The 14,890-nt window shown below is 42.0% G+C and overlaps 1 protein-coding gene across 1 annotated transcript in view; it reads left to right on the forward strand.

Annotated features, from left to right (window-relative positions):
• Nucleotides 1-14,146, forward strand: part of LOC129814085 (XK-related protein 4-like) — a 67,570-nt gene extending 53,424 nt beyond the window's left edge. The window contains exon 3 of the mRNA XM_055866870.1: nt 6,338-14,146. Coding sequence (XP_055722845.1) covers nt 6,338-7,296 — 959 coding nt within the window. The 3' untranslated portion in view covers nt 7,297-14,146. The remainder of the gene's footprint in view (nt 1-6,337) is intronic.
• Nucleotides 14,147-14,890: the final 744 nt, after the last annotated feature.

A 14,890-nucleotide genomic window follows, 5' to 3' on the forward strand; every position in this document is an offset into this window, starting at 1 on the left:
AGCTCTGTTGCTTGCAGTGAGAATACCATATGTTGCCTTTTTATAAAAGCAGTGACAAATCTGTGAAAGAAACTGTCAGCAACACAGTGACAATGCCAAAGGCATGAGTCTATGAGGAGAAAACCACTCACACTGAAAAATCTCAACTGTACAGTATACCAGGAAGCAGACACTCATCAACGTTTTATTGCCACAATATCCATTTCCCAGTGCTGCCAACAGTAATGACCCTGCTGCTGCTGCTGAAGCAGGTATTTCCACACAGGCTACATCTGAAATTTAAACCTATTCCCTACATAGTGCTTATACTATATAGTACCCTGTATAGTACTTTTGGCCAAAGCCTTTGCTGTCTGAAATGGCCCCCAATTCCCTTTAATATAGTGCACTAGTCTGGTTAAAGGTAGTGCACTACATAGGGAATAGGGTGCCATTTGGTACATTGCAGCCCCAGTGCTGCAGTGATGCTGCTGTGGTTTACGTAACCCTGCCTCTCCCTGGTCCCCAGCCCGCCCCCTTTCCCAAATGACTGAAGCTTCTGTGAGAGGAGAGGAGGAGCATTACATCACCAGTTAAATCACACTACCCAGTAGCCAGGCAGCACACTGCTGGACTGTGGCAGCCCGGCAGATTCCTCTAGCTTCCCTCCCCTCCTCCTTCTCCTCGAGATGTGCTGTGTGTGTGTGTGTGTGTGTGTGTGTGTGTGTGTGTGTGTGTGTGTGTGTGTGTGTGTGTGTGTGTGTGTGTGTGTGTGTGTGTGTGTGTGTGTGTGTGTGTGTGTGTGTGTGTGTGTGTGTGTGTGTGGGCAGAGGAAGGGCTTTGCTTCCTTCCTCAGACACACACCCACACACTCACGTGCATGCACTAAACTAAACGTGCACAAACACACACGCACAGGGCTAAGCTCCAGAATAAGAATGGCATCCCCCTCCCAGTCCCCTGCCACTCCTGGCCTCAGCCTGTTAATCATCCCACTCCACACAGTAGTCATTAAACCCTTTCATCACGCCCCAACACCTAATGGCCTGGCCTGCATCTAACTGGGTTAAAGACTGTTATTAATCAATGACAAAAAAATACAAACATGTAAATAGATAGGCCAATCAATATAGTAGATAGATACAGTTGATAAAAAGCATCTGCTTAAGGCATAGCTATATTATTGATAGGCATACAAACAGAAGGAGACAGACAGACTGATCTGATTCTCTCAGCTCAATGTATTGTATACACTCTTAGAAAAAAGTAGGAACATGACAGAACATCATTGCGTTCTTCCACTTCTGTCTACGCAGAAACATGCTATCTAGAACCTAAAACGGTTATTCAGCTGTCCCCATAGGAGAGCCCTTTGAAAAACTAGTTTTGGTTCCAGGTAGAACCCTTTCCACAACCAAAAGGCTTCTACTTGAAACCGAAAAGGGTTCTACCTGGAACCAAAACTAGTTTTTCAAAGGGCTCTCCTATGGGGACAGCTGGTTCTAGATAGCATTTTTTTGTGTAGCCAGAAGTGGAGGAACACAATGATTTTCGGTCATATTTCTACTGTATACATCACGCCATCCAGTTTTGACATCCTGGAAAAGAGAGAGTGGTCTCTCTCAACAAACTGACTCGGTTTGACTTTGAAGTGAAAATAATTTAAAAAGCACAGGAGTCAGCCATATGTTAACGTCTGATTACAAAATGCAATTGACTGTAATGGTCCTGGGTGTTAAAGGCCAGGAACAGGGAGATAAGTAATGCATATACTGCAGTTACACTTAAGACCATAGGGACTATTTGGGAGACATTACACAAAGGGTATCTACAGAAAGGGTAATTGGGTAACACTTTGCTGTACTGTAGGACTCCTTGAGTGAGGTGACAGGATTGACATTGGTTCCAGATACATATCCATCCACAAGGAGCCATAGAGTTTTAAGTGAGGTTCGAAATAAGATATTGATGCTTTGATATGCACATACATTGAAGTTGTCCTATATTTTCTCTATCATCTAAACTCTTCATTTACATTTGAAAGGGTGTTTGGAAGGCTTTCATTTTCAACTTTTGAAGCTGGATTTATTTATCCAGCTCCAGGATAATTAATTGATTTATGTATGAGGTTGTTGCTACATGGACCAAAATGTCCATAGCAGCCAGTCACATCATAATCCATGATCTAGATTAGACAGACAAGTATCCTGCCCACAACAGTCTTTGGTCTAGAGAATGTCAAGTATGGATTTCATTTTGTGCCCCATCATCAAAGCCATCTCTGGTAAAAGTAAAACGGAAAAATCCGGGACAGCTCTACCACCAGACAGAGCACAGCTTGTTGCCAGATGTCTTTGTGGGTAATTCTTTGTTATTAGATGAGCCAAGGGAGCTGCGTTGCAATAAATAGTAATTATCTCAGTTTAAAATGTGGTCTGATCAATTATAACCTTTAAAGTCACAATAATATGCTCACAGGTTGATCAAGAGCTAGTCCACCCAGCCAGGCCCGCTAGACTATTGGATAAACTGGGGTCATGTGGCACAGCTCGACCAGTATTCATTTCCCAGTTTGCTTCACTGTCTCTTTGCTCTTGAGGATGTAATAAAACAATGGAGTAAGTGTGTTTTCTGAGCGGACTCTGGCTCACTTTATGGGAAACAGTAAGTAGCTGTCATGCCCCGTAATAACGACTGTTCCTCACTTTTAATTTGCACATGATTGAATAGCATGGTTTATTATTAAGCTCCCCCCCAAAAAAAGGTAGGCCAGTTGAGAACAAATTCTCATTTACAACTGCGACCTGGCCAAGATAAAGCAAAGCAGTGCGACAAAAACAACAACACAGAGTTACACATGGGATAAACAACAGTACAGTCAATAACACAATAGAACATGTGTATACAGTGTGTGCAAATTAAGTAAGGAGCTAAGGAAATAAATGGGCCATAGTGGCAATGTAATTACAATTTAGTAATTAACACTGGAGTGATAGATGTGCAAATGAGGATGTGCAAGTAGACATACTGGTGTGCAAAGAGCAGAAATAAACAAAAAACAAATATGGGGATGAGGTAGGTAGTTGGTTGGATGGATGGATGGGCTATTTACAGATGGGCTGTGTACAGCTGCAGCGATCGGTAAGCTGCTTTGACAGCCGATGCTTGAAGTTAATGAGGGAGATATAAGTCTCAAACTTAAGTGATTTTTGAAATTTGTTCCAGTCATTGGCAGCAGAGAGCTCTATAGGGCTCTGGTCAAAAGTAGTGCACTATATAGGGCAGGGGTATTCAACTCTTAACCTATGAGGTCCGGAGCCTGCTGGTTTTCTGTTCTACATGATAATTAATTGCACACACCTGGTGTCCCAGGTCAAAATCAGTCCCTGATTAGAGGGCAACAATGAAAGAACACAGTGGAACTGGCTTCCAGGTCCAGAGTTGAGTTGGAGGGCTATATGGAATAGGGTACCATTTTGGATGTATCCCAGGATATTCATGGGGTCCTCCTCCATGTGATTAAAGGGTCGCATGAACTTGAATGGCTGCCAATGAACCTCCTTATTGCTCCTACTTTCAGTGTTTACAGTCAGATTGTAGTCTAAACAGTTTCCATTGAATCCTTAGGGCAGGGGTAAGCAACCCTCGCACTTCATGCTTTTAATTTAACCGACCTGGAAGACCAGGCGTGTTGAATTTAGGCGCTGAAATGATCAATTAGCTCAGTTGGTTAGGTGTGGTGCCTAGTTGGAACAAAATCCTGCAGTACCTGCGGTTACGGAGGAATAATAAACAGTAGATATATTCAATAGGATTTAACAAAGATAGTAAAATGCAGTCAATTCAGTCTGTCCACTTGTGCTCTTTGCCTCTTGCACTTGTCTGTCTGACCAAAGTATTGTGTGTATGTGTGCGTAGAGACATCTTGGGGAGGTCAAGCACGGGCGCGCGCACGCGTGTGTGTGTGTACATGCAAGTGCGTGTGTAGGCTGTTGTCTCCCTCTGGTATCGAGTCCAGGAGATGGTCTCCTCTCACTCTTGATAGAGGACGATCACTCCAGCGCCATGAGGACTTGGCACTTGAACCATGGCACCCAGCTCCTCAGAGAAACCCAGTGTCAAACCCAGTGTCCTACAGCCAGGGATCCCTGGACCTCTGCCATCACCACAGCCATCTTTTCTGGATTTTACTGAGTACAAAGCAACAATACAGTCCCTCAGTTCAGATATTTCAGAGCTAAACGCCACCAGTGGGTCTTGTGAATTGCTGTATTTTACAGGCAGCTTGGAAAAGAATGGGTTTCATATTGAGCTAATTGCACTGCAGAGAGTCACTGAGTGGAGGAATATATAATGTTATGCAGTTCCTCCTGAAGGGTTGTTTGTCTCCCAAATGTGCTTGTGTTTGTGTTTTGGTGCAAAAAAACGTTTGTTTGGCTCCCGGTTCTGTTTGGTGTTGCGTTGCTCTTTGAAAACATTATACGTACCGGTACAGTATCTATTAAAGAGTCATCACATCATGGCAGACTTTTACAGGAAGGAAAACCTCCACACATTACTCCCATGTAGTTTTTTTTTCTCAATTTTTTCATTTTTTTTTATTTCACCTTTATTTAACCAGGTAGGCCAGTTGAGAACAAGTTCTCATTTACAACGGTGACCTGGCCAAGATAAAGCAAAGCAGTGCGACAAAAACAACACAGAGTTACAGATGGGATAAACAAACGTACAGTCAATAACACAATAGAAAATCTATATACAGTGTGTGCAAATGTAGTAAGAGTAGGGAGGTAAGGCAATAAATAGTCCATTGTGGCAAAATAATTACAATTTAGCATTAACACTGGAGTGATAGATGTGGAGATGATGATGTGCAAGTAGAGATACTGGGGTTCAAAGAGCAAAAATAAATAACAATATGGGGATGAGGTAGTTTGGTGGGCTATTTACAGATGGGCTGTGTACAGGTGCAGTGATCGGTAAGCTGCTCTGACAACTGATGCTTAAAGTTAGTGAGGGAGATATAAGTCTCCAGCTTCAGTGATTTTTGCAATTCGTTCCAGTCATTGGCAGCAGAGAACTGGAAGGAAAGGCAGCTAAAAGGGGAGTTGGCTTTGGGGATGACCAGTAAAATATACCTGCTGGAGCGCGTACTACGGGTGGGTGTTGCTATGGTGGCCAGAGATAAGGTGGGGCTTTACCTAGCAAAGACTTATAGATGACCTGGAGCCAGTGGGTTTGGCGACGAATATGAAGTGAGGGCCAGCAAACGTGAGCATACAGGTCGCAGTGGTAGGTAGTATATGGGGCTTTGGTGACAAAACGGATGGCACTGTGATAGACTACATCCAATTTGCTGAGTAGAGTGTTGGAGGCTATTTTGTTAATGACATCGCCGAAGTCAAGGATCGGTAGGATAGTCAGTTTTACAAGGGTATGTTTAGCAGCATGAGTGAAGGAGGCTTTGTTGCGAAATAGGAAGCCGATTCTAAATAAAATGTTGTATTGGAGATGCTTAATGTGAGTCTAGAAGGAGAGTGTACAGTCTAACCAGATACCTAGGTATTTGTAGTTGTCCACATATTCTAACTCAGAACCGTCCAGAGTAGTGATGCTAGCGGGCGGGCGGGTGCGGGCAGCGATCGGTTAAAAAGCATGCATTTAGTTTTACTAGCATTTAAGAGCAGTTGGAGGCCACGGAAGGAGTGTTGTATGGCATTGAAGCCTGTCTGGAGGTTTGTTAACAGTGTCCAAAGAAGGGCCAGAAGTATACAGAATGGTGTCGTCTGCGTAGAGGTGGATCAGAGAATCACCAGCAGCAAGAGCGACATCATTGATACACAGAGAAAAGAGTCGCCCGATAATTGAACCCTGTGGCACCCCCATAGAGACTGCTAGAGGTCCGGACACCAGGCCCTCCGATTTGACACACTGAACTCTATCTGAGAAGTAGTTGGTGAACCAGGCGAGGCAGTCATTTGAGAAACCAAGGCTGTTGAGTCTGCCAATAAGAATGCGGTGATTGACAGAGTCGAAAGCCTTGGCCAGGTCGATGAAGACGGCTGCACAGTAATGTATTTTATCGATGGCGGTTATGATATTGTTTAGGACCTTGAGCGTGGCTGAGGTGCACCCATGACCAGCTCGGAAACCAGATTGCATAGCGGAGAAGGTACGGTGGGATTCGAAATGGTCGGTGATCTGTTTGTTAACTTGGCTTTCAAAGACTTTAGACAGGCAGGGCAGGATGGATATAGGTCTATAACAGTTTGGGTTACCATACTCTCTGATTATGTTATACCTGTGAATGTGACTGCGAATCTCATGAGTTTTTTTTGTCCTTTCTGTGTCTCCGTAGGAATGACAGCGGCTGCCTCCCTGGTGTCTCTGGCCTGGGCCTTGGCATCCTATCAGAAAGCCCTACGAGACTCCCGGGATGATAAGAAGCCAATCAGCTACCTGGCCGTCATCATCCAGTTCTGCTGGCACTTCTTCACCATTGCCGCCCGGGTCATCACCTTCGCCCTGTTCGCCTCCGTGTTCCAGCTCTACTTTGGTATCTTCATCGTCCTCCACTGGTGCATTATGACCTTCTGGATAGTCCACTGTGAGACCGAGTTCTGCATCACCAAGTGGGAGGAGATTGTCTTCGACATGGTCGTGGGGATCATCTACATCTTCAGTTGGTTTAATGTGAAGGAGGGTCGTACTCGGTGTAGGCTCTTCATCTACTACTTTGTGATCCTGTTGGAGAACACTGCTCTGAGTGCCCTGTGGTACCTGTACCGCGTCCCTCAGAGCACCGACGCCTTCGCCGTCCCCGCCCTCTGTGTCATCTTCAGCAGCTTCCTCACCGGCATCGTCTTCATGCTCATGTACTACGCCTTCTTTCACCCCAATGGGCCCCGATTCGGACGCTCACCCAGCCTCGTGCTGGACGACCCCACGGCTGCCTTCACGCTGCCTGCCGAGGGGGCCACCAACTCGCTGAGATCCAACCGTGGTGCGCCTCTCATCTCAGGGGACGGCACCATTGGCAGGGACGGCAAATACACAGAGAGGGACGGCTGCATGCCCGTGTTTCAGGTGAGACCCACCGCCCCCTCCACGCCGTCCTCCCGTGCCCCACGCATCGAGGAGACGGTCATCAAAATAGACCTGTGTCGGAACCGCTATCCGGCCTGGGAAAGGCACGTATTGGACAGGAGTATACGCAAGGCCATCCTGGCCATCGACTGCTCCCCTACGCCACCCAGACTCCAGTACAAAGATGACACTACAGTTCAGGAGCGCCTGGAGTATGAGACCACGTTGTAGCCCTACACTACTGCCTGGATGTTGGATGCCTGGATGTTGGATGCCTGGATGTTGGATCCTTGGAAATGAAAAACCGTAACAAAGGATGACCATCAACTTGGATTTACAGCAGGACTGTGGCAATAATAAGTTATTAGCTCTCTCACTCACTCTACATATTAGCATTGAACCATGATGTTGATTGTCATGGGCAAGAATAGACACAATTTATTAGTTGATGTGACGGAGGGATATATTAATGTTTTCTGAACAGAGTTCCTCTTTTTGGGTTTATTTGGTTGATGTTGTCGTTATTGTATTTACATTTTTTTTTTATTTTACTTACGTTCGTCAGGGAATCTCTTATTTGATAAAAGGCCATTGCGAACACACACATATAAAAAAATGTAGCCCAATAGTCTATCATAATAAAAGCAGTGTTCTAATGAATGATATCATGCCCTTTCATAACAGATCCTTATGAAGGTTCGTAACAGGTTATAACATATTAATGTTTACCTACGATATCTCATATTTACATGAATTTCTATTACCAACATCTTAGACCTGCAAATATGTACTTTACATTTGTAGGATACAAGTAATATCCCCTGATATAGTGGACGTGTTGATTAACAAAAATAAGAAAAAAAAGGTCAGTTAATGGTCCTGATTCATATTTAGGATGGTTCTAGTTATTTCTAATTCAAAGAAAACAGGTGACAAAGTAGTACACGCGTAGTCCGTGATGTAATTAGCGACATGAGTAGGGCGTTGTGTCTGTCATACTTTACATGTGTACTGGCCCATGAGTTCTGATCTGATTTCATCAGCCATGTTGTCCTAGTGCCAAAAGGTCTGAAACTACTGGATTTTGTGGCTGTGACTGCCAGTAACTGGATATTAGTAGATTCAGGCAGGGCAGAACTGCTATTTACTTTGAAGAAGCTTAGTACTGTACATGGTAATCATGCTGTTTATATGCTAAATAAAACCGGAATGTTCGTGTATTGTGGAGAGACTGAAGGACAAACCTCATCTTTGTTCTCGCCTGGATAAAAGGCGGCATGCCAAGAAAACCTTCCTGGCAGCTCCTATTTACAGTCCAGCCTCGTCCAGCTGTGGTCTGGGCTGCCATGCGTCCATATGGCTGATAAGGATCAGTCTGCTGGGCCACATAGTGCTGTTCTGTACGGAGAGGAGGAGAGGATAAGAGACAAACGAGCAGCCACTTCAGCCAAACTACTCTCATAACTGAAGCACCTGCAGGATCTACTGTCATCATAGATGCCGCATTCTTTTTTACGTTTTACCTAACTGATGTAAAAGTGTATTGCCATCCGTGTGTGTGGGGGGGGGGAACTGTGTGTGTGTGAGTGTGTGTGTATGCGTGCGCGCTCATGCGTGCTTCTAAGAGAGGAAAAGCATGGCGCAGGATGGTATGTGTAGATGCTACAATCAGTGGTCAGTTTGTCTGCAGCTATATATTGTAGTGCAATGAACTAGAGACATGCACTTCAGCACTATGGTGTGAAAGGCTGCTGTAGCCTATACTCAACACAAGATCAGTACCAATTCTAGGGTGTATACCACTATCATTGTAGCTGTCAACATCCAACATCAATGGTGTCAAGATGGTCTTTTGAGCAGGAAACAACAAGTATTTCACCTTTTATGCTCTGACTTAAGCCCCAGGCACTATGACTGTGGATGTGATATCTAAAAATATCTTCAAATATCTTGCAAAGGTGTCTTCACAAAAAAGAAAGTGTGTAGCTTCTCTTTCAGTTCTAGGTCACAAGCGCTTCTTTTTTATGTCTTGTTCGTTTGAACTATGGAGAGAAGAGGGTGACAAGGAGGAGGGAAAAAAACAAGCACAAAACTTCTGTGGAATTAATCAGAGCACATTGAGGGAAGGAAACGATGATATTCAATGTGAGAGTGAGAAAAGGCCATGGATCAGTCCAGAAAGATGTGCCTGTTGTTTTCGACTAGAGCAAGATTTGAAATCTCTACTGAATGGTTCAGATTAATTTTTGTTGAATTGTTTTTGTTGAAATGTCTTATTTTAATTATTCATATCCGTTCGTATGTGGGAAATTCTTGGTTTAATTTGCTTTCACATCATTTGCCTTGTTGTTGCGACATCACACAAATTGTCTTAGTTATGTCTGTTCCCTTCTGTTCTGTGGTATGTTTTACTCAACACCATTAAATATTCAGAAGTGAATGCCGCTACACGTTCAAGGAACTCTCTAAAATGTTTTTTGGGGTAATACATGCAGAAGCACTGGGTAAAACCATGTCCACAGCTCTGTTTACTTCTTCAGAGTTGAATTCAGTGTGGATGAGCATAAATGGTGCAACACGTTTTATTACAACTTATGTTTTGAGTTTCTCTCATTAACCCAGGGCTGTCATATGGATCCGGCCCGCGAGCCCCTCCAATCCGGCCTGTTGGAGTGTGTATATATATATTTTCATTAATAAAAAATGTAGAATTATTTCTGAGGAAAAACAATCGCAATCGACATTGAAATGGCAACAACAACAACAAATATGAAACGGTAGAAATGATAATGGACTTACATTTATAGTCTCTTTATGCTGCTCTACACCAACTCAACTCCAAGAAAACAGAGCTGTGGACATGATTTTACCCAGTGCTTCTGCATGTAATACCAAAAAAAAACTTTTTAGAGAGTCTCTTGAACGTGTAGCGGCATTCACTTCTGAATATTTAATGGAGTTGAGTAAAACATACCACAGAACAGTCACCGAAAAGCTAGACAGTCAGGGAGCATAAACATTTCCAAAGGAGATGGATAGAGGGCAATTTTCAGCAAACTTTGACGGCGAGGAAATATAACCAATTTTAAGTGTGCCTCTCCGGACCTTGGTGAAGACCGAATGCAGCCTGTGGGGCAAAATGAGTTTAACACCCCTGCATTAACCTGTCTGTGTTTTAAGGTTAATTTAAAAAAAGCAGATTTTTATTTATTTACAATGAAGACAGAAACCAAACGGCACAGGGGGAAATCAAGAAAGCACAGGCTTAGAAATGAGCAAATTATCATGAATGGCACAACACTGGTGCTTTTGTTCTATTTTATCTTGGGATCTCTTATTTAGGTCTGCTATTGATGATACACTTAAAGAGGTCAAATGAATTGCTCATCATTAACTAGTCAATCATTGAAGGTCACTTGGCCTGGTTCCATCTCCTCATCAATAAAACATGTAGTAAATTATTCTCTCAATGTCACGTTGCACGTCTTTAGCTTGTGTTGCTTTCCTTTAGTCAATCTGATCCATGTTAACATGAGATTTTATCATCCCATTATTTGCTTTCAACTGCTTCTTTCATATTCAGTGAGAGTCCCAGTGTTGATGATTTATTGGGGTCACGGCCACAAATAGACAACGCGAGTCTTGTTTTTCAGAATAGTGGTGTGTCTGACTGTGTCCTTATCCAGTGATATCCACATAGGTTTCCTCAGTATTCATGTATATTGCGAAAAATGTACAGATACAACAACTGCTGTCAGTCTCATCCAAATTAACACCCACTGGACTCACCCAGTACACCACCTCTACAGTGGCTTGTGAAAGTATTCATCCCCCTTGGCATTTTTCCTATTTTGTTGCCTCACAACCTGGAATTAAAATTTATTTTTTTTGGGTGTTTGTATCATTTGATTTACACAACATGCCTACCACTTCGAAGATGCAAAATATGTTTTATTGTGAAACAAACAAATAAGACAAAAAAAACAGAAAACTTGAGTGTGCATAACTATTCACCCCCCCCCCCCCCCCCCCCCAAAGTAAATACTTTGTAGAGCCACCTTTTGCAGCAATTACAGCTGCAAGTCTCTTGGGGTATTTCTCTATAAGCTTGGCACATCTAGCTACTGGGATTTTTCCACATTCTTCAAGGCAAAACTACTCCAGCTCCATCAAGTTGGATGGGTTCCGCTGGTGTACAGCAATCTTTAAGTCATACCACAGATTCTCAATTGGATTGAGGTCTGGGCTTTGACTAGGCCATTCCAAGACATTTAAATGTTTCCCCTTAAACCACTCGAGTGTTGCTTTAGCAGTATGCTTAGGGTCATTGTCCTGCTGGAAGGTGAACCTCCGTCCCAGTCTCAAATCTCTGGAAGACTGAAACAGGTTTCCCTGAAGAATTTCCCTGTATTTAGCGCCATCCATCATTCCTTCAATTCTGACCAGTTTCCCAGTCTCTGCCGATGAAAAACATCCCCACAGCATGATACTGCCACCACCATTTTTCACTGTGGGGGTGGTGTTCTCAGGGTGATGAGAGGTGTTGTGTTTACGCCAGACATTGCGTTTTCCTTGATGGCCAAAATGCTCAATTTTAGTCTCATCTGACCAGAGTACCTTCTTCCATATGTTTGGGGAGTCTCCCACATGCCTTTTGGCGAACACCAAACGTGTTTGCTTATTTTCTTTAAGCAATGGCTTTTTTTCTGGCCACACTTCCGTAAGGTCCAGCTCTGTGGAGTGTACAGCTTAAAGTGGTCCTATGGATAAATACTTAAATCTCCGCTGTGGAGCTTTGCAGCTCCTTCAGGGTTATCTTTGGACTTTGTTGCCTCTCTGATTAATGTCCTCCTTGCCTCGTCTGTGAGTTTTGGTGGGCGGCCCTCTCTTAGCAGGTTTGTTGTGGTGCCACATTCTTTCCATTTTTAATAATGGATTTAATGGTGCTCCGTGGGATGTTGAAGGTTTCAGATATTTTTTTTATAACCCAACCCCGATCTTTACTTCTCCACAACTTTGTCCCTGACCTGTTTGGAGAGCTCCTTGGTCTTCATGGTGCCCCTTGCTTAGTGGTGTTGCAGACTCTGAGACCTTTCAGAACAGGTGTGTGTATATATGCTGAGATCATGTGACACTTAGAATGCACACAGGTGGACTTTATGTAACTAATTATGTGACTTCTGAAGGTAATTGGTTGCTTCCAGATCTTATTTAGGGGCTTTCATAGCAAAGGGGGTGAATACATATGCACACACAACTTTTCCGTTTTAAATTTTTTAAATTTCACATCACCAATTTGGACTATTTGTGTATGTCCATTACATGAAATCCAAATAAAAATCAATTTAAATTACAGGTTTTAATGTAACAAAATAGGAAAAACGCCAAGGTGGATGAATACATTTGCAAGGCACTGTAAAAATACGAGACTTGTGCGAGACTTACAATCTAGCCAATGTTCTACTATTTCTATCTTTAGAAAAAAGTAGTGTTGAGCTTAGGGTCAAATATGAATATGTGTCAGTCACTTTTATAGGGCAGAGTGTCAGGAAAGGTCAAAAGAGTCATTATTAGTACATCAAAAATACATTCCCTGTTGTCACAACGGAGTGGGAAAATCTCCTTTGGTCTTGTGGGTGATAATGATGAAATTATTATTACACCATCTGTAAAACCCATCTATACAGAAACACTTTTCAGGAAGGCGTCTTATTCTCTAATAAAAATAAATAAATGTTTTAGCACATCCAGGGATGAATCTCAGACTACCCTTGTTCATCATCATCTCTGAAAAAGTGTGTAAATTGTACATATACCTACCTCAACTTGGTTTCTGAACAGAATACCCTCCTCTGACGTCATTGATACATGATACTGTACTGATCTTCTTACCAAGAGCATAAATCCAAATGTGAAACAAATGATAAGGCGTTCAGTGTTTTGATGGTGGATGCTATTCTGTTTACCACTGTAAGTGCATCAGCAAGCAGACTGAGACAACAGGAAAATGCACTTGTCAACAAACCCGCTTCATTGTTTAAGAGGAATTCATGGTTGTGACTATTTAAGCTGCTTAGGCCTATATCTGTTTCGTTTGCCTTAAGAAAATATTTCTATGCTTTTGTTTAATTTCTTTCAATCTCATAAGGATTTGTTTTTGTCCTCTGGTTTTGTGGTTATGATGATCAAAGTGGTGTGAGGTCTCTAGGTTTATCAAAGTTCTCTGTTCACGGCCCAATAGCAATGTGTTTCTATACAGTTACTGTGCTTATACTATTATATAATTATCCACAATGCAAGATAGACCTATTAAGCTCACAGTTTAAATGAGAACCCTTGACCCAGGAAATTAAATTGTCTTTCTTGTAGCAGGTCATACTGAAGACTTCTAACAAAAGGAACTACTAATATTATGTATTGATTTGGATCCATTATTGGGGGTTGAGTTTTGTTTTGAGGTATTCATCAACATTAGATACTAGTAATGTAGACAAATAGCAGTGATGTATTGTATCATACTATTCCAGCCCTACTGTAGCCAATATAACATTAGTACAAGCACAGTAACAAATGAACACAGGAATGCCATTTTGTTAACTTCTAAAGCATAGTGTACAGATGTCATTAGTGTCTCAGTTGCAAATGGAAGATCACAATAGTAATTGAAAAACAAACTATATAACTGTAAATAAATGTATGCAAATGTACATGTTAAAAGAACATTCCTCTCAGAGTCCTGATTGTGAAGGGTGTCTGTTGACTGGAGGTCGCCGCCACAAGACGGCAGTTACATATGATGTAATACAGATTAAAATAGTGTGGTGTATGTGATGTATTAAATGACAAAAATGCAAAAAAACTAAAAAACTGTTAATTATTGGTATTTTAAGTTGCATTGTGTAATGAAAGTCTGAAGTGCTTGGACTGCATTAAATCAGAATTAAACTAATGTTATTGTAAATTGAACAGTAAAAACAGAACATGACATTTTTGTATATATTGGATTTTTGTAAATTTTTATTTGATTCTAATGCAACACAAAGTACCTAAATTAATTTAATAAAGTACACTGTGGCCATTTTTTCAGCCTCCACTTAGTTAATTTGTGTTTTGTTAACACAGGTTGTCACATTATGTGCATGCAACTCTAAAGATATGGATATAATGGTAATGTATTATACCATGATTCATATATTTTCACTAGAGCCACTGGTTATACAGCATTCCAACAGCATTGTTATTGATATAATGCAGTGTTTGCAGAATGGGCAGTGAATGAACAAAAGATCAGCACATTTACACACCGATACATTTAAGTGCATTGAGTTCTTGGCTTTGAATACTGTGTGTATACAGTATGCAAATAGGTAGGTGTGGGTAAAATGTACATTCTGCATGATGACATACTAGATAATAGGTGCAATTTACCTCTTCATTCATTATTGAAGAGGCTTGAACAGTACTGGACTGAAATAAGCTGTACAATATGTGATGTGGATGCCAACAATGTTCCATTACTCAGATCTTTGCAGGCCTGAGTTTGAGCTCTAAGCATCTCTGCAGATAAACCAAAACAGTTTCGCTTTGTTCATAAGAGTAGTAACAATGTAGTATAACACTGAGTTCGTGGTGTTGCTCATCACTGTGAGATGTAAGTGTGATGGAGTTTGTCTGCTGAGAAACATCCCCAAAAGCCATTGAAGAAATCCCATCATTCTTTATTGGAAATATTATGTAATTCTCACCTTTGGATTGGCATCAGTGCGCAGTGTTTTTATTCAACAACTTAGTACAGAAAAATACACTAAATGGGTTTTATCATAGG

This window comes from Salvelinus fontinalis, chromosome 17 (assembly GCF_029448725.1).
Source record: "Salvelinus fontinalis isolate EN_2023a chromosome 17, ASM2944872v1, whole genome shotgun sequence".
Classification (NCBI taxonomy): domain Eukaryota; kingdom Metazoa; phylum Chordata; class Actinopteri; order Salmoniformes; family Salmonidae; genus Salvelinus; species Salvelinus fontinalis.